Below are 19188 nucleotides of genomic sequence, written 5' to 3' on the forward strand. Positions count from 1 at the left end.
GAGCTCTATGCTGCCAGGGGGGGAAATGCTCTGTTTGTGAAAATATGCAATGATCTCCAAACTACATGGTCAAGTGAAAAAGCAAGGTACAATTCTGTATGATTCCATTTATATGAAGTTGAAGTACAGGAAAACTAATCTACGGTCACAAAAGTCAAGTAGTGACCTCTGTGCAGTGGCCTACCAACTGGGAAGGGTCAAAGATAACTTTTTGGGATGGCAAAATGGTCTATATCTTTATCTGGGTGGAATGCTCATGTAAAAATTCCCCATTTGTGCTATTTACGTAAGTTATGCCAAATACAGGTTTGGAAAGCAGGATGGTGGTTGAACGGGTGGTGTTCTCCAATAAAAAAAAATCCAAGGTCATTCTATAGGGGGACAAATGTAAGGGCAGGAAAAACTCACTTTTTTGGGAAGAATAAACTTTTAAAGGCACAGTGCACCATGGCAACACTAGACCGAATGTCTATAGTATTCGGGGAGCAGATTGCAATGTGTCCACAAACACTAGCTCGCCCTATTGCTTCAATTAATCCAGGTGTCAGGCAGGTCTGGGATTCTTAGTCCATAGCTGAGGAAACGGGCTTGGAGAGGTCAGGTGACTTTCCCAAGGTCACAACTGAGGTGCTATGCAGCGGGGGCTGGAAGCACGTTGCACAGCACAGCTTCTCCAGCAGGGACCACTGGGGCAGTCACGGGCACCGCAGGCCTTGAGTGCCAAGGCAAGAGCTGGAGGCAGCTTGAGCTGGCCTCAGACCCCACCTCGGAGCTCTGCAAATGGGGCCAACCCTCTCAACCTCACAGCGATTTTGTGAGGGTCAAGTATTTGCTGTTACGTGTGTAGTGCCATGGAACAGAGATGGGAGCTCCTGGTGGCTAGGACAAAAGACCCCCGAGCCTGCCTCCACGGAGTGCAGTGAGCGAGCTGGAACGAAAAGGAGCCCAGGGCCTGCCCCCATGGACAGCCCACCTGGGACCCAGACACCCACAAGCTTGACGCGCTCTCTCTCCCGCACAGCCTCTCACGTGACACTGGGGGTGAGGGCACTGCCTGAAAGGTGTCAAAACCTCTACTAGGAAATGTGGAAAACAGGTCAAAATTCTTCTCAGGTCTGGGCCTGAGAAAAGGCAGGTGCTAGGAGCTTGGGGTTGGGATAATAAAACCCTGCTCCACCAGAACCTTCTATACTGGGGTCACGAGATGGTTATTTTCTCCTTCTTCTCTTACGATTAGACTTTGAGCTGAGAGGGGCCAGGACCATGGCTTTAAAAACCAAGAGGAAATGGCCATGGCCTCATCTGCCAGGCGTGGGGCAGGGCCACCCCGCAGTGTCAGAGGAGGGGCGTGTCCCAGCCTTGGGGCAAGCTGCTGTGGATCCTCTGTGGAAAGACAGTGCAGGAAGCCCTTGGGCGCCAACTGGCCCAGTCCCAGGTGTGCACAGAGACAAAGAGGAAAGGGAGCAGGACTCCTGCACAGGACCCCGCCTCGCCTCACGGCTGCCCTGGCTGCCCCAGGCGGGAGTCTCCTCACATGCAGGGGGGAAACTGAGGCTTGGAGAGAGGCTACAGGACTGCCTGCGGCTGAGGGGGGATGAGCGGGTTTCTGCCTGCAGAGAGCTGTTCTCAGCAGCTCGCAGAGCCCCCGGAAGACCACAGCCGGCTCCGGGGAGGGACGGGGAGCCACTCGGCCCTCCGCTGCGAAGCTCTGGTCTAGGTGTCTACTGGCGCCCAGACCACCGCCTCCCCGAGGCTCTGCGTACAGGCCCCAGCACAGACAAGACTCCAAACAGGACGGGGGCCCTGGGCTGGGCGCTGCCCTGCCTCCCTGCCCTTAGGCAAGTTAGCCTCTCCAGCCAGGGTCCTCCTCTGGGGTGAAAATGCCAGACCAGCCTCCCGCCCGAGGCTGGCGAGCAGCTCCTGCTCCCAGGGGACGTGCCAGCCCCGTGGGCTGCAGAGCCCCTGCCCAGTGCTCCTTAGTGTGCTCACACCTTCAACAGGGCGGCACCCACACCCGCTGTTCCTGGGGAGTGCTGAGGCCCAGACCTCCGGACACACCGAGGGCCATCGTCAGAATCACTGAAGCTGTGAAAACCCTGACTGCCGGGCCAAGAACCGCGGAGTAAGAACCTGCAGGGAATCTGGGTTTTCAACACGCTCCACAGCAGACCCCGGTGTGTGGCCAGTTTTAGGCCCCGCACGACAACACGCTGGATTCGGAGGACGCGCCCCGCTCCTCCGCCCAGGATGGGTGACCCTGCTGCCCGCGGGACCGTGTCCTAGGAAGGGAGGAGAGCGTCTTCCCTCAGCGGAGTGAGGAAGGGACCTGAGGAGGAGCCGCAGGCCCTGAGGGGCCCCAGGGCGTCTGTCCGTGGGGCCACTGGTGACAAGGCAGGGGCTCGAGGCGGGTGCAGGCTGTGGCAGGCAGAGACCAGAGGCCAGGACGGCTTCTCCACCGGGATGAGCGGCAAGCCCGCTGCAGGGGGCCCTGGAGCACGGGGGTCCTGGCCCACCCTCCCCGGCCTCAGCTGGACCTACCTGTGCGTCACGGAGAGCCCGATGTCCCTTCGTACCATCTGTGGGGATCCGTGCGGGAGATCTGCAGGGAGAGAGGCAGGGTGAGGCCTGGCTGGGGTGGCCTGTGCCTGTGCCCTCCTCTTGCAGCATCGCAGGCTCCGAGGGGGTGCACTTACTTATCGCACGGCAAGGAACGCTTCCCTGAACCCACGTCTAGCAGGACAGGGAAGGCCAGCGAGACCAAGGCGCGGCATGGTGGCTCTCGCGCTGGGCCTGCTTCCCCAGCCTGTCGCTGCCTGGCCTCCCCACAGCCCAGGCTGCCATCCCCATGTGTCTCTAGGTCAGGTGGGAGGCAGGCTTGAGAGCCAGCAGCTTGGGGTGGAAGTCACACGCACGCCACCCTCTCGCTTGCCTGTGGATACACCCGCAGGCCACCAGTTCACAAGGTTTTGTTCCAGCCACTTGCAAGTGGATAGAAGCTGTTTGACCTTCCGTGCAGGGTGCAAGGCTGGTTAGCCACGAGCTCCTCCAGCACCTTCCCAGGCATTCTGAGCACCACCGCTGCCAGGCCTCGGCAGAGAGGGCAAAGACCCTCTCCCACGGGGGCCCCGAGCCCTGAGATCACACTGGATTTGGAGGATGCTCCCCGTTCCTCGTGCCCAGGATGGGTGACCCTGCTGCCCGTGGGGCCGTGTCCTAGGAAGGGAGGAGAGCGTCTTCCCCAGCGGAGTGAGGAAGGGGCCTGAGGAGGAGCGCTCTCCCTTCTGAGTCCTGGCCTTCCCATTCTAGGCACCCCCGGGTTTAGGGCACCACGGGCTCAGGGGTACCACAGAGGAGCGGACCCTGGCAGCCCAGATGCTCGCCACCTCCCCCAGCCCACCACCCTCTACACTGCGTATCTCTGCCCAGAGCCGGGATTCTCAACTGGGTCCACGCGCTGGCTGCAGGGCGGGTTGTGAACCCTCTGGACTCGTAGGCAGAATGGCGAGGCTTTCCCCTAGAAAGAGCATTTGGACTTTCACCCAATCATTACAGGGACCTGTAACCCAGAAAGGTTGGGAACCCAGTGCGGGAGTGATCAGTGGCCGCCTCACGACCTCTGAGTCAGCAGGCCCCAAAGGGCAGCCACTGTGCCCCTGGTCTGAGTGCTGGCCTGGCGAGCGCCACACACCCCACCACGAGGAGGAGGGGATGCGGGAGGAACTGACCCCTCCCATACCAAGGGGAGTTCCTATCCAGACAGAAATAGCCACCTCCCAATGACCAGGAACCCACAGTCTATCACCTGCAGCTCTGGCACGTCACGGGGCTGATTCATCCCCATTGCCTCCTGGGGCCCACCCCATCCCAATCAGCAGCCGAGGCAATCAAAACACATGGACTCTCAGACCTGGAGGTCGGACCTCACACCTGCAGGTCAAAAAGTAGTTAGGCTGCCAGTCTAAGGAAAATGGCTATCAATCTTTGGAAGCATGCTATGATTGATTAGTAATGTCTGCCCCAGGCACAGGCTATGAGTGTGAGGGAGGTGAGATCAGACTGTCCCTGATCTAGATGGAAATAATGGCCTTGAAGACCTCATCCTGCCTCCCCAGCAAGACTGGGAAGCAGCCTCGCTGCTATGGTCTCTGCTTTACTGTGGCAAGTGGGAGGATGACAGGGCCAGGGCTGCCCTGGGGAGGGAGATGCTGAATTCTCTTCCAAGGCTCTCTGAAGGGCCCTGGCAGTTTCCAACTGTGTCCTGGGGAGAGGAAAGCACAGCTTCTCTCCTTCCCCTTCCCCATGCCTCCCTGGGCTTTCCTGCAGCCAGCTCGGCCTCGGCACAGTTGCTGCCTTACACCCCTGCCTAATCCCCAAGACCCTGCTAACAGCTACATCATTCCCCTCAGCCGGCTTTGGACAGTACTAAGATAAACTACTCTGCTCAGGCAAAACCCAGACATCTCTGCATCTCTGCTCAGACAAGGAAGAGCAGAATCAAGAGGCATGGCTCTTCCGCCCCTGCCCTGACTGATGGAAGAGAAGTGCCCCAGCACGGCCTCGTGCAAGAATCTGCTGGGGGTGGAGGATTGGAGTAGAAAGGAGGTCAAGAGTTGCTTGCCCCGCCCCCCGCCCCACCTTCCAAGGAGCCATCTGCATCCTGCAATTCCTCAGGGCCTCATTTGGAGCTGAGCCAATGCCCCTCTCCTGGAGGGGTTCCTGGGCTGTCAGCTGGGGTGTGGAGGATGGCTAGAGTCCACTAGACCCAGGAGCACTGCTTCACCACGGCAGCCAGGCAGGCAAATGCTCCTGCCGCAGACATCACTGAGGATGGAGGGTCAAGGCAGGGCTTGCCTGTGGGGCTGGCCATAGATGTGACACTCTCAAGGCCCCTGCTTCACAAACAGCAGCCTCATCCTGAGGCCATCTGCCTTAAAGCTAATTCTTGAGGTATTTGCCAGCAGCTCAGCTTCTGGGCTATCAAAAGGCCGAGTGGACTAAGAGCGCCAAAGAAATCTCCGCCCGATGGGGACAGCAACACAAACACGACTCGTGGGTGGCAGGGGAGATGGACAGGAATCACTCTTACCAAACCTGGAAAAGACAAAAGGGAGAGAAAGAGGGGTTAGGTCACCACGCTGGCTCAGTGTGTGCCCAGAGCGTTACCCCGGAAGGCAGCAGGCAAGGTGCTGGGGTGGGGGGTGGGAGGCTGGCTTGGGCCTGGGCTTGCTGAGCAGCTGCGAGAACCCCCTGCCATCTCTGTGGGGACCAGTCCCTTCCATGGGAAGAGCTAGGCGTGCCGTCCCGCTCCCGGGGGGCCTCAGTGCTACCCCTGCGCCCTGCACTTGAACACGTGAGCTCATCCAAGCCTCGCCAGCAACCGGCACGGTCATTTGGGTTCTCCCCATTTCACAGCTAAGGAGAAGGAGGCTCACAGAGGTCCAGCCATCTCCCAAGGCCACACAGCCAGTGAACGGGTGCTGGGGGGACAGGACTCTCAGTCTGCTCCCAGGACTCACTGAGGACAGTGAGGGGGCCTGAAGGTCTGCCTCGGGCCAGTTCTGGTGGTCCCATGGGATGTGGGGCAAGTCTTGGGGTCTGCCTGAGCCTCTGCCACTCCCACCCCCATCCCACCTGCCCTTAGGTAACTGCACGGCTTTCTCCTGGGGGTCCAGCTACTCAAAACCACCAGGGCTGTCCAGGGACCCCCCATAAGGAGCCCCAACAGCCCCCACGAGGGCAGGCGCAAGCCCCCTCACCAGGGTGGAGCTCACTGGCCAGGACAAGCACTACATTCTAAAAGGAGCACTAGTGCATCAGGAAGGGGCCGCTGCTGCGCGCCTGGCGAGTCACTGTTCTCCATTTGACATCAGGGCCTTTCCAAAATGAGTGCGAGGAATTGCTCTCACTTCCAGACTTTCCTTCTTTTCAGTAAAACTTTAGGAGGTGTTATGGGGGATGGGAAAGGGACAAAATCCTTGAACTTTTCTTTTGGCTCATGCCATTATGATCATGTACCTTTTAAATAAGGGGAAAGAGATGCTTTAAAGTGTTTTTTTTTTTTTTTCCATATTTTTCCCCATTTTCACCCAGTGGGTATTGTCCTTTTACAACATGACATTTTTGGGTACTGAAGAAGAGAGGCACCCATGGCAAGGAGAGAATCAGGAGCCTGAACCCTCAGGGGTACAAGAAGGGTGGAGACGCCCAAAGAAACCCCCTCCTTCCCGTCTGCGCTGCCCACAAGTGCAGTGATCTTTGTAAAAGGGAAAAAGGAAATGATCTAATCCAGGGGTCCACAAAGACTTCAGGGGGTCTGTGAGCTTGAATTGAAAATTAAAAAAAAAAAATTCTGTGGGGACATGTTGGTGCAGGTGTGATATGTGTATTAAAGAATACACAGTGTAGTGTGGACTTAGTAAGGGTCCACGGTTTCCCCCTGACTGGCAGAGGGGTCCTTGGAACAAAAAGGGTTAAGAACCCCTAATCTAAACTGTGTTCATCAATGTGCGTCTAGATAGATGATGGAATGGTACGCAAAAATTTAAAAGTATGAGGCAGTTTGAATCCTCATAGATACACGTAAACCTGCTAACCTGGATGCCTGAGAGGGGAACCAGGGACTAGAGGAAAATGGTGGGGTAAACACTGCACTGCATAACCCCAGGAAGTCTAACAGACACGCGCTAGGAAGCGTTTGCATTTTGTAAAATGTGACTCTTATTCAAAATACATAGATGAAAAATTTTAAAGAACAAAACAAAAAAGTAAGGTATTACAAGAGGTACTGACTTGAAGTTCTCAGAGATATCTAGGTAAGTTGAAAAAGCAAGTTACAGGACAGAGTACATGGCATTTGATAGTGATTTTAGCCAAATAGTCCAGTTCTCCCTCTGGGTGAAATGCATTTCTTGGCTCCCATGTTTGGGTAGAGCCATGAATAGTGAGTGAAACTTCCAGGAAAAGGCATTTAAACGACAGTGTAAGACTTCTAGAATTCCCTTTTCCCTCTGCCACAAAGGCCAACACTGTTCCAGATAGTGGCTTTTCTGTCAGCCTAGGACCTGAAATAACAATTACCCACACTGAAAGACATCATTATTGTTTCAAGACCTAGAAATCTGAGAGCTATTTGTTACTGCAGCGCAATCCATCCTATCCTGACTGTTACAAGGTATATCATTTCAGTTCTTTTGACGATAAATCAAAAGCCTCCTTTGAGCGTGTGTGTGTGTGTGTGTGTGTGTAGAAAGAAATCTAGTAAGATTCAGCCCAAACTGCTACAGCAGTGTGGGGAGGAGCCTGGGAGAAGGGGGCATCTGTCACTCTTTACTTTGCACACTTCTGCACTGGTTGATTAGTCTACTGAACACCAAGCCTTTTATAATGAGAAAACCGCCCTGAAGTTTCAGTAGACAGCCACGGCAGCACGGCCCGGCGGGGACACTCACCGCCCCGGGGAGACCTCGTCGATGCGGTTCCCCAGCTGCGACTCGTGGGACTTGCTCCGGGTGAGCGTGGGGAAGCTGGGCAGCAGCTGGAAGACCTTGCGGCTGGGGGGCGGCGGCGTCCGCGGCGGCTTCAGCTTGGCGTGCCGGCGCAGCTGGGGTGTGGTCGGGGGCGTGATGAAGCTGTGCAGGGCGCGGGGGGTCAGCCGGCCGCTAGCATGCAGGGGGACGCAGGTGTCCACGAGGCCCTCGCTGGGGCCGGGGGTCGGGCAGTCTGATGCGGGCAGGGCCGACACGGAGATGGAGCGTGGGCCCTGGGCGCCGCAGCCCAGCCTGCCCAGCGGGGCGCCCCCCAGCACCCAGGGCAGGCTGGCTGGTGGAAGGGCGTCTGTGGATGGCCCCGAGCCACTTTCCCGCCGCGAGTCCGGTGAGCTCCAGTCCTCCCTGTGCTCCCCTCCTGCGGGCCAAGAAGCCAAGTCAGGATGGGTGGTGCCAGAAGGGAACGCGGGCGTGGCCGCAGGGTCCAGAGAGGCGACGCCTGGTCCGAGGCTCCAGCACCCGCCCCGCTGCCCTGCCCGCCTTACAGAGGCCTCACACGCTGTCTTACATGTCACTGGTGGCCGTGAGGTCAGCAGATATTCCTACCTCCACTTTACAGACAGGGACAATGAGGGCCGGGGTGCTCCAGCGAGCAGGTCCAGGGGAACGAGCAGGGAAACCCACCTCACAAGTGGGTGACTTCAGGAAGCGAAGTGGTGAAGGAAGGTGGAACGCTACTAAGAAAATTCAAATGTGGGGAAAGGGGGCTGCTCCACCCTCCCAATTGCTATAGAGGGACCAACAGGCACCTCCTTCCGAGAGGAGGTCTGGGAGTGGCTTCCAATTGCCCGCCTTTGAGGGCTTACCCCCCCATGACCCCTGCCTGAGGCTCCTAGACCTTCATGCTCTGTGGGGCTCAAACCTCCTATTCTGTCAATTCACCCACATGTATGCTGGGTGTAATGGCATAAGAAGGGCACATCCTTTGGGTGTGAGGAGTCTAATGGGGGTGACAAACCACACAACACAGTGTGCTGTGAGCTAGAATAGAGAGATACTTAGGGCTGAGGGAGATCAGAGGGGGACTCCAAATTAGCACTTGTGATCAGGGAAGGCTTCTCAGAGGAGGTGGTACCTGGGCTGAGTCTTGTAAGATACACAGGAGTCAGCTAAGGAAGAAGGTGGAGAAGGAGTGTGAGGCAGAGGGAACAGCACAGGCAAGGATAAGAGAGTGTGCAGCATATTCCAGTAACACGAGTCCTTCGGGCTATGAGAAGTCAGGACAAGCCAGAGTGAGGCAAGAGATGAAGTTGGAGGGGTTGAGCCCAGCGGGGTCCAGATCAGGAAAGGCTTTGCGTGCCTTGCTAAGATAACGGGGTTGACCCTCCAGGAGATGGGGAGCCACCTAAGGGGTGGGGTCAGGAGAAAGGACCCCATTACAGATGGGGCTGCCTTGAGAATGAGAAGCTACCTCCCTCCTCTACAGTTTATCAGTGAGTAGGAAGTACAGGAAGGGAAACTCGGATGCAAGAAAAACCAGGTTCCATGCTGCATTCTTTCTACAATGCCTTATAAACCTTTTCTCATTCATTCGCCCACCAATCCGTGCTCTTCTCCCCAGTTACAGGTGAGGCACTGAGATCAGAGAGGCCACGAACACGGCCCGAGGGCAGACAGCGAGAGTGGAGTGGCGGCCCTGCCCAGCGCCGCGCTGTGCCTCCTCCCACGGCACCATCAGTTTTGAATAACCTGCAGTGGAACGGTTTTGGGGGGCCTGGGGCTCCCCGTCACCACGTGTACAAGGCTAGCCCACAGAGCCATTCATCAGGGGTGGAGGAGAACGATCAGCCTTCATTACGCAGGAGGATTTTTTATACATTCTACTCCCTTTTCCAACACCCTTCCTCCTACTTCGCTGCATGGGGACCATCTATTCAGGAATCAACTTGGCAGAATGAATGACTCACTCTCTGGGCCCCCAGAGGGTTGCTCTTTTAGAGCTGCAGCCACGACGTATACTTTTATTCATTTACTGGCCTATAGGAGGCAAGGAATACATGCTTCTTGTTGAATGAATACAAGAACGATTTCCAGGAATCTATAACTATATATTCATTGGAGCCCGCTGTCATTGCTAAGGGTAAATCTGTCACCAAAAGAAGGCCTCCGTTCTTCTAACTGCCTATTAATCATCACTGCTGTGGGTGAGCTCAGAGGTGGCAAGTGGGTCCTGGCTTGCGGGCCAACCCCAGCCAACCGGCAGCGTGACGCTGGGCCGCTGGGCAGGGAAGGAAGGAAGGGGAGTAGTAGCGGGCACCAGCGGGCACCAGCGCCCCCTTCACCAGCCACCAGCACCGAGAACCCTCCTCACTTAAGACCTTGCCTTTCTTAAGACCAGAGACCACGAGGAAGACGCTGTCAACCTTTTCTATCACCCCCCAGGCCTAATACTAAAAAGAGCTCCTAAGACCTAATTATGTGCCAGGCTCTATTTAAGCACTTTGCCTTAACTCATTTAATCCTCATGCCAACACTGTCAAAGGGGTGTTTGATCATCTCTGTTTTATAGATGGCGAAGGGGAGGCACAGCGAGGCTAAGACACAGGCGGTGTTCCCGGGCTCCGAAGTGGCTGAGCTGAGACTGAGCCCCGGCAGTCTGGTTCCAGTGTTTACTGCTCAGACACTAGGTGGTTCCAGTCTTTCCAGCACAGACACTGAGGCCTGAGCTCCCGCTGTCTGGTTCCAGTCTTTGCTGCACGTACACTAGCTGACTCTCCGCAGGCCTGGTGGACCGCGGTGAAGACTCACTGGGTGCAGGACCCAAGAGCGGGGGCCACCATGTGTGCTACCCAGTCTCACAGGTGCCCTTGAGGTGCAGCCACTGCCAGGCAGACGCGAAGCCTGCGCCCTGGACTGGGGTAGGGCTAGGGCCCTCTTGGGGCAGCAGGGGCACTACAGGCTGAGATCCGGTGGGAGATGGAACCTGGAACAGTCCTCTTTCCAGGGCCTCCTGCTGGGCAGAGTGGAAAACGCACCCTCCGAGGAAGAAAGACCCGCATTCAAAGCCCAGCTCTGTCCCTTGGGTCAAGAGACAACTCACCCAACGCCACTGATGCTAGATGCTGTGGCTGCAAAATGAGCTTCATAACAGCTCTTAAGAGGTAGTTGTAACTGCAGGTGTCAAGTGCCTGGCACACACAGTAGGTGCTTAATAAATCAGCGACCTCTGTACCCTGGCTCTGGATAGGCAGAGCAGCAGCCTTTGTTACACAATGGTCACCACCATAGCTGAGCCCTCCAAATTCTTTAAAAATCAGGCATGGAGGGGTGTCCCCCACATAGGGGAGCCCCATGTGCGCCCCATAAGGAGAGCAGCCCAGCGCGAAAAAAGTGCAGCCTGCCCAGGAATGGCGCTGCACACACAAAGAGCTGATGCAGCAAGATGACGCAACAAAAGGAAACACAGATTCCTGGGGATGTTGACAAGAATACAAGCGGACACAGAAAACACAGTGAATGGACACAGGGAGCAGACAACTGGGGGGGGGGGGGGCGGGAAGGGCAGGGAAGGGGAGAGAAATAAAAAATAAATCTTTTAAAAAATAAATAAAAATAAATAAATATCAGGCATGGGGAGGGGGGAACTAACGAGCAGCTCGGGTGGCTTGGGTGGCAAGCCCTTCTACTCTTCTACAGGCAGAAACAACCCTGCTGCCATCAAGGACAGAGGCGTGGCCCGCAGGTCTGCTGCCAACCATCTGTGGGCCAGCCCTCCTCTCTGGGCTCAGTCTCCACCTCTGTAAAATTTGGGGACAAGGGTTCTGACCACGTCTCCGTCATACTGAGCCCGCCCTCCCCCCCCTCCAGCACCTGGCCTGCTGCCTGGCCTGGCAAGGTTTTCTGGTTGAATGATGCTCTCTACACTGCACTCCACGTCCAGAGGAGGATTTGGTACAATGGGGACAGGGAGGAAGGAAATTGAGCCCAATCCTCTCTGAAGAAAAGAAACACAGAATATAACTCTGTGCCTTCCTTAAGCCTCAGGCAGCCTGAGATGAGACAGGTGGCTCAGATCATTAAAATTAGAGCTAATTCCATTCATTAGGCTCATTGTAATGCTTTATCTGCATGGTAGAGTATGAAGGCAGGCATTGAAACGGTTTCCAAGACAAGTTTTAGAGAGCCTGAGAATAACTTCCACAGAGCTCTTCCCAATGCTAGGATGACAAACTTTTCCAGGGACAACCATGTGTGTCCCCAGCTGAAAAGCCGTACATTTCCCTAATGTGCTCATTTCCCTAATTGTGCTTGACTCTGGCTAAGCCCAAATCAGCATGTGCCTTCTGAACACACAGCCTGGCGCCTCAGACGACAGGAAGGGGGGTGGGCAGAGAACGGAGGCGGGGGAGACAGGGTGGAGAGCGAGGAGAGGCCGGCTCCCAGGCTGGAATGCAGGAGGCTGGTGGAGGCTTCCCAGAGCCCCACGGCTGTGCTCCCCGAGGGGCCCTGCAAGGCTCTAGCAACGCCCCCGCCCCGCGGATCCCGCCGCCCAGACCACCGGGGGCTGACACGAGGTCCCTGGGAAAGCCTCCCTCTCCGTCAGCCCCATCAAGCACTTTCTGAATATCCACCCGGCCTCTTCAGAATGTAGCCGAAGCCCGCGCCACGCTCGCCCCTCCCCATTGTCCCCACCCAGGGGAACAGGAGAGGCAGCGGAGGCAGGGAGGGAGTCGACGCCCGCCTGCAGCGCCCCGTGCGCGCCCCACCTACCCAGGTGCGCGCGCCCCACCTACCCAGGTGCGCGGCCCCACCTAGGCCCCACCTACCCAGGCCGGTCACCTTCCGCAGGCAGGTGAGGGCGGACTGCAGCCGGCCGCACTCCTCCGCGCTGGCCCCGCAGCGCCGCAGCGTCTCCTTCACCTTGGCCTCGTCCATCTCCAGCAGGGCATCCAGAGTGAGCTCGCTGGGGATCTCCTGAGGGGCACAGAGGGGAGAGGCAGGGAGTCGGCGGCTGAGTGGCAGCGGGCAGCTGCGGGGCCGGGGCGCCACTCGCCCCCCCCTCAGCACTGCCAGCAGCAGCTGAGGCGGAGACGCCAGCGCCGGGGCGGGGGAGGGGAGGGAAAACCCAGAAAAGTTTTGCTAAGGCCACCTTACCCCTCTTGTTTCATTTTGTTCTTCTACAGAAGAAAATTATGAATTGTAACATTTTAGAAGTACTTCAAAGTTTTTAAGGTTTTGCTACATCGGACCAAATACGGATTTCAAGTAAAATTGGCTTAACAAGAGAAGGATAAAAAAATTAACCTTCCCCAAGCCCTGTGTAGGCAGTTACTCCCTCGCTTTAATTCTTGGTCAAAAACCTTGTATTCTGCCCACTTGTATTCTGCAGCTGAGGAAAAGAGGTTCAGAGAGGTTAGGTTATCTGCACCAGGTCACTCAGCTCTAGTAAGAGGAGGCCTGTGGGAGGCAGGATTGTAAGATGGCCCCAGGATGTTCGCCCCCTGGTGTTACTGTGATTATGAGTCCTTTAAAAGCAAACTTCTCTCTGGCTAGTAGGGGAGAGAAAGCCAGAGGTCTGAAGTGTGGGAAGGACTCGGTGCAGTGCTGCTGGCTTTGAAGATGGAGCGGGCCGTGCAAGGCAGGGCGGGGCAGCCTGAAGGAGAAAGCCTGGCCCGCGGAAACGACCTCAGACCTAGAGCCACAACCTGAAAGAACCTGGAAGCGGATTCTTCCCCAGAGCCTCCAGTCGAGAGGCCGGGCCTAAGGACCCCTGGGCTTCAGCCCTGTGAGATCCTCAGCAAGGAGTGGGAGCAGCCCACCCCAGCACACGCGCTTCTGGGGGCCGGTCTTCCCCTCCCAGACTGCTGACCAACAGAACCAGCGGTGATAAGCCCACCAAGTTTGTGGAATTTGCTATGTAGAGACAGAAAACTAATAACCAGGATAAGTGTTCAAATCAAGGCCTGACTGGCTCCTCTCATCAAGGAGGGAGGAGATCCCTCTGCTGTGACCATGTCTACATTGAGCCACGCATGATATCAAGCCTGTGGCAGAGACCAGAAACAATGGGACATGTACTTGACTTCAAGAGGCTGCCAGTCCAGTGGGGGTGATGGCCATGAAAACAAGTTACTATGCTGGAATGAAATAAGGGCCAGAAGAGAGGGAGCTCAAAGGACTATGGGACCAGTGGTAAGTTTGGAGATTTCTTTTTCTGCTTTACCCCTTTCTATATTTTCCAGATTTTCTGTAATAGATAAGGCCAGACATGCCACAGCAAATGCTTCATATAACACTTATAGTTCTTGAGAATGTAATTTGATTTTCAGTAACTTCAGAATGTTGTATCTAATTCTACTCTTAAGGAATAATTTTGTCATCCATTTGTGCTGCTGTACGTCTTAGACTCAAATGGCAAAACTGGCCTGATGAAGACGGTGGCTGTGAGTCCTTCGGGCAGTGGTGAGGGGACCTGGCGTAGCCCTTCCCTCCCGCACCACAGGACAGGGGGACGCCCTCAGGTCTTGCTGGAATATTCTCCAGGCTCCAGGGTTATGGGAAGGGTCACAGGAATCACACCACACTAAGAAATAAATAGGCCCATAAAAGCACCAAGAAGTTCAGTGGTTGGACAAATCCTTGGCTGTCAGAAATCCTTCCAGATAAAACTAAAGTGGCACAGGAAAACGTAGATAAGAACAGCACAGAGAAGGGAGGTTGATTAGATAATGGCCGCAAAGGCAGAAGCCTTTTTAAAAAACTTCAAGAATGCCTGCCCCACGTCCTCCAGTAGTCTTCTCCCGGCCCTGAGATGGCGCCCTGGTTTGTTTGCTCCTTGCCTGCTCATTGTCTGATTTTTTTTTCTTTAGGAGGCACTCGGGACATCCCATGTGGGAGGCAGCGCTCAACTGCTTGAGCCACATCCACTCCCAGCTCTTCTTCATTGAAATGTGGTTCTGACACCTTTCTCCCTGTTTTACTATGAAAAGCCACTTGGTAATATCCTCAGGGCCGGAATAAAGGCTACATGACCTCCTCACGCAGCTGCACCCGGCAGCCTTGTGGTCTGGAGCTGCGATGACCGCACAGTGCTCCCGAAGATGCCACCCCCCGCCTCACACCACTGGGGAGGCCGGAGGGGGGGGCACGAGTCGTGGAAACCCAGGCACCAATCGAACCACAATGCAAACAGGGCCTTTTTCTTGTCATCCCTCCCCACCCCACACCTCACCAAGTTTCAATTTCTCAAAAGAGCAGCCGCATTTATTATTACAAACTATGTGTTAGGTACAACATGACCAGCATTTTGTATACATCATGCCACTCAAACAAATTCAGCGATACGAAGCTCGTTTTACTCAGATTCAGAGCCCTCACCTCACACGGCTCAATAAATGGCAGGGCCAGAGTTTAAGCCCAAGTGTGCCGGATGCCAGAGCTCTTTCAGTGGTGATTCCACCTGCCACTCATAACCTGGCAAAGCCTTGGCTATGTTTTTCCCCCCAAAAAGTCCATTTCTACTGACTTTCTGAGAAAACTACACTGTAAAATGGAATATTGTTTATCCTCAAGCAAGTGCAGTAACTCCCTAAAAAAAAGAGAAAGATGGAATATATTCAAATCCATTCCTTAGAAGAAGTATTCTATAGCCTTAAACAAGCAAACTAGCTGGGAAGTTTCTCCTGCTCCCCTAGCACTTCGTCATCAGTCAGTCCACCTGAGGAAGGCACCGCGGCTGCTGTGTGCTCCCTCCTCGCCGCCTCTTGATGTTCCATTCCAAACTGGCACTAAGGGGTCAACAAGGTCAAACCAGGGGGTGCGGGGACCAATCCAGGATCCCATCATCTAACTTCACAGCCCCAATTCGGAGCTGGCCCCCTCGGGGCATCGCTTCCTCGGGGGTAAAGTGCATTTTCACAGGAGTTTTGTGCAGATACAAAGGTGGGAAGCAGATGTGGCTCAAGCAGTTGGGCTCCCGTCTGCCATATAGGAGGTCCAGGGTTCCATGCCCAGGGCCTCCTGGTGAAGGCAAGCTGGCCCATGTGGCGAGCCAGCCCACGCAGAGTGCTGGCCTGTGGGGAGTGCTGGCCCACAGGGAGAGTTGGCACAGCAAGATGATGCAACAAAAAGAGACACAGAGGAGAGATAATAAGAGATGCAGCAGATCAGGGAGCTGAGGTGGCACAAGAGAATGATCACCTCTCTCCCACACCAGAAGGTCCCAGGATCGGTTCCTGGAGCTGCCTAATGAGAATACAAGCAGACACTGAAGAACACACAGTGAATGGACTCAGAGCAGACAATGGAGGGAGGGGGGAGAAATAAATTAAAAAAAACAAAAAAAAACAAAGGCAGTACCGACACAAAGTACTTAAGAAACCACCCCGCACTGAAGATTACCATTAGTATTTCCGGGGCGCTGTTCCTTCCATTCTCTAATCCCTCCTCCCTGCGGGGCTGGATTACTGAATTGAGGGTGGGCAACCACTCTGACCTATTTCCCAGCAGCAGGCAATGAAAACATCCAGCAGTCAGCAGGCTCCCCGGTAGAGCGGGGGTCCCAAACACCAAACACCTAGGCTTTGGGAAGAAATGAGCCTGGGGTGCATGGCCCCCTCGATCAATCTGTGGATGGAGATTTGGGCTCTAGAAACCCCTCTCTTGTCGAGAACCTGGACGGCAGCAATGGTGACGCTAATCAGAAATCCAGCCTCTGCTGTCACCCAATGTTGGGGAGGGGGTGGCATGAGGGGAGGCAACAGGAGAGGGGGCCAGACCTTTTGCTTTTTCAAGAAATCAGAATTTTTATTTTAAAACCACCGAATTTTCCATGGTGACAATGAATTCAGATCTGTGCAGGCCAACCCAGTCCTGTCCATGGGTCACACGGAGACCCCAGTAGAGGAGCGGTATATGAAAAAGGTGATGCCATCAGAGGGGCTGCCCACTCAGCAAATTCTAAAGCCAGTGGAGAGAGTGGATGGCCCAGCAGCAAGTATAGTGGGTGGGAGAGCACCAACTTTGGGGTCCGCGGTTAATTGAGTCAAGAGGCAAAAGCCACAGAGTAGGCAGGCTTGAACTAGGAGAACCAGTATACAAAGAAAACATGCCTCCCAATTCTCGCCTGACTCCCAGGCTAGACAGTGGCAGGATGGGGGCGCTCAGTGCTTGCATGGTCTCTGGAGGTGGCCCCAATACCTCTGAGTAGCGTGATTCAAGTCACAGTCTGAGCTACTCAGTCCCCAAACCTCACACACCGACGGGACCACCTGTCCACAGTGACCTGCACAGCCAAGCCCGAGTTAGGAAGTTATTTCAAACCAGAGTAATTCACTTACACTTACCGCTATCCTCTACCTGTAAGCCAATTGGGGCAGCAGTTCCACCACCTGCTGAACTCTCAGGCCTGCCCAAAACCTGGGCCGTGAACCAGCTCTGAGAAGCCCCGAGACCCCAGGAGGGCATCCCGCCACCTGGGAGCACACAGACGAAAAGGTGCCAAGCTGTCTCAAGTCAGGGGCAAAGGGGCCCCCTGCTGAGCCCAAACCCTGGAGCTCTGGAGCAGGGATGAAGGCTGGGAGTCAATAGTGCTTCTTCCATCCCAGCTCTGTCTAAAGAAGAAAACTTGCAACTAGGAACCAAGAAGGGAGGAAATGGATGCCCAGCCCATAGCTGGAGATGCTGAGCCCTGCTCAAATGGGACTCAGAGTTAGCACGGGGGCACTGAGACGGACAGTGAGGACGTGGGACCCGGCAGGAGCCCCAACAAACCCCTGGCTCTTTGCCCCCACCTCTGTCCTGTTCCCTTGAGCCATAAATTGTTTTCCAGCGGATGTTAAGTTACTCTTTCTGGTAATAATTAGAGAGCGCGGAGGTCGCACCCCAGCTGTGGTAGAGGAGGTGGCTGGTCTCTGCTCTCTAGAGCAGAAGGTGAGGAGGGGTTTGGCCCAGCAAGGCTGCCCCTCCCTCAGCAGCTGGCAGGGGCTGGTGTCACAGGCAGGCTGGGTAAGCGGGCAGCTCCAGCCAGCGGGGTATCAAATGGTACACTGAGCCTTACCAGCAGCCACGGGGCTGCCTGACTCTATACTTAGAAACCAGTACCGGCTGTCAGCAAGGGTCATCGGGGGGCTTCACTGCCTGGGGGGGGGGGGGGGGCGGGCACATAAAGAACATGTCGCAGCTCAAGCCAGAACTCAGGCAAAGGCCCAGGTGGAGGGAAGACCAAAAGCAAACTCGTACCTTGTGCGTCTGAGCGGCGTACTGTTCCCAGAGCCAATGGCAAGCTAGCGAGGAAGGGCTGCTGCCTGGCTCAGGTCTGCAGGCTCGCCGAGGCCATTCGCAGAGCCTGGATTCCTGGGCCACGTGAGCACTGCATCCCCAGCTTGCCTGGCTGTGGGTACTAATTAGTACCAGGATCCTTAACCACAGATGCTTCCCCTGGCACAGGCCATGCCAGAGGGCCAGAGGTGGCCGGTGCACACAGACCCCGTACACCCCTCTGAGGCCAGGGCCCGGCATGCAGGGCAGGAGAGGGAGGCCGTGAAGGGCAAAGGGGTTTCTGTGGCAGCCCAGGTGGCAGCCCGCACACCTCAAGCTGCAAGGAAGCACCTGACGGATGTTCCTTCCTGCTTCTCCCACTGCTAAGGAAGAGGAAGAAGCAAGACTAGGATGACAGCAGCCAGGTACTCCAGGAGGCAATGGAGGGGCCTGGGTCAGTCAGCCCCTGGGGGGATCCTTGGGGATCAGCAGAAAGCTTGGGGACACTGGCTCGGCGTGGGGACTGCTCCTTAACCATCTCACCCCTGGGAAGCAGGGAGAACAAAGCTCCCCCCTGCCACCCTGTGCCACCCCTTCAGCAGCTTCCCCAGATCTGTACCCTCCCTGGCTCGTGTGCTGCCTAACACCCTTGTTGAAACAGCAGGTGTAAAGAGGAGCGAGCAGAGGTGGCGGGGGAAGAGAAGCCGGGTGGGCGGTGGGAAGAAGGAGGGTGGCTGCAGACAGAGGGCCACCATCTGATCACATCGCCATCCCCACAAGGACACCTTTGAGCGTGGGGGATGGTGTTGCTGTGAGTAGCTGCACCAGGACAACAGGCCTGAACTGGGACTGTCCCTGGCCAAGTGGGATGCCTGGTAATCTTACGCAGAGGGTGCAGGGAGCAAGGTCTGATTTGAAATGGGAAATCGCAGCTCTCCTCCAAAGTCAGCAGAGGCTGCCTGGTCATGTTTGCAACCGTTTTTAGCGGGTCTCCCAACTTCTCCCTTTCCAATTCTCCCCCGTCAAACACAGAATTAAAAAGAGACTTCTCAGACAACTCTACTCTTAACCTGCACCTCCAAATCTTCACGATGAAAGCCTGGGACTCAGCCAGTGCAGCCTGGTGGCCCCGCAGCGTCCAGGCTGGCAGATGGGCCACAGGGCACAGTGACAAGTCTGGGCTCTTGGTCCTGGCACATGACTGGCCCCAGCTCCTGCGGGGCTGGGGCCAAATCACAGTTCCATTGGGGCATGCATCCCAGGGTTGGACACATGAGGCTTGTCTGTCTGTCTGGGTGGGGGACGGGCTGGGGCACAGGAAGTGAGCCCTGAGCTGGAGATGTGAGAACCAGGCTCTGCCATCTGAGGACAAGAGCGGCGTTGTTTCAGAGCTACCCACGGGGTCTAACCAGGAGACCGAAACCTCTCAGGAGGATCTGGAGGTGGG

The 19188-nt window shown here is 55.8% G+C and overlaps 1 protein-coding gene across 1 annotated transcript in view; it reads right to left on the reverse strand.

Annotated features, from left to right (window-relative positions):
- KSR1 (kinase suppressor of ras 1) overlaps nucleotides 1–19188 on the reverse strand; it is a 151649-nt gene that overhangs the window by 31163 nt on the left and 101298 nt on the right. The window contains exons 3-6 of the mRNA XM_058283821.2: nucleotides 12311–12458; nucleotides 7449–7902; nucleotides 5087–5091; nucleotides 2539–2599 (exon numbers count right to left, since the gene is read on the reverse strand). Coding sequence (XP_058139804.1) covers nucleotides 2539–2599; nucleotides 5087–5091; nucleotides 7449–7902; nucleotides 12311–12458 — 668 coding nt within the window. The remainder of the gene's footprint in view (nucleotides 1–2538; nucleotides 2600–5086; nucleotides 5092–7448; nucleotides 7903–12310; nucleotides 12459–19188) is intronic.

Source organism: Dasypus novemcinctus, chromosome 21 (assembly GCF_030445035.2).
Source record: "Dasypus novemcinctus isolate mDasNov1 chromosome 21, mDasNov1.1.hap2, whole genome shotgun sequence".
In the NCBI taxonomy this organism is placed as follows: Eukaryota; Metazoa; Chordata; class Mammalia; order Cingulata; family Dasypodidae; genus Dasypus; species Dasypus novemcinctus.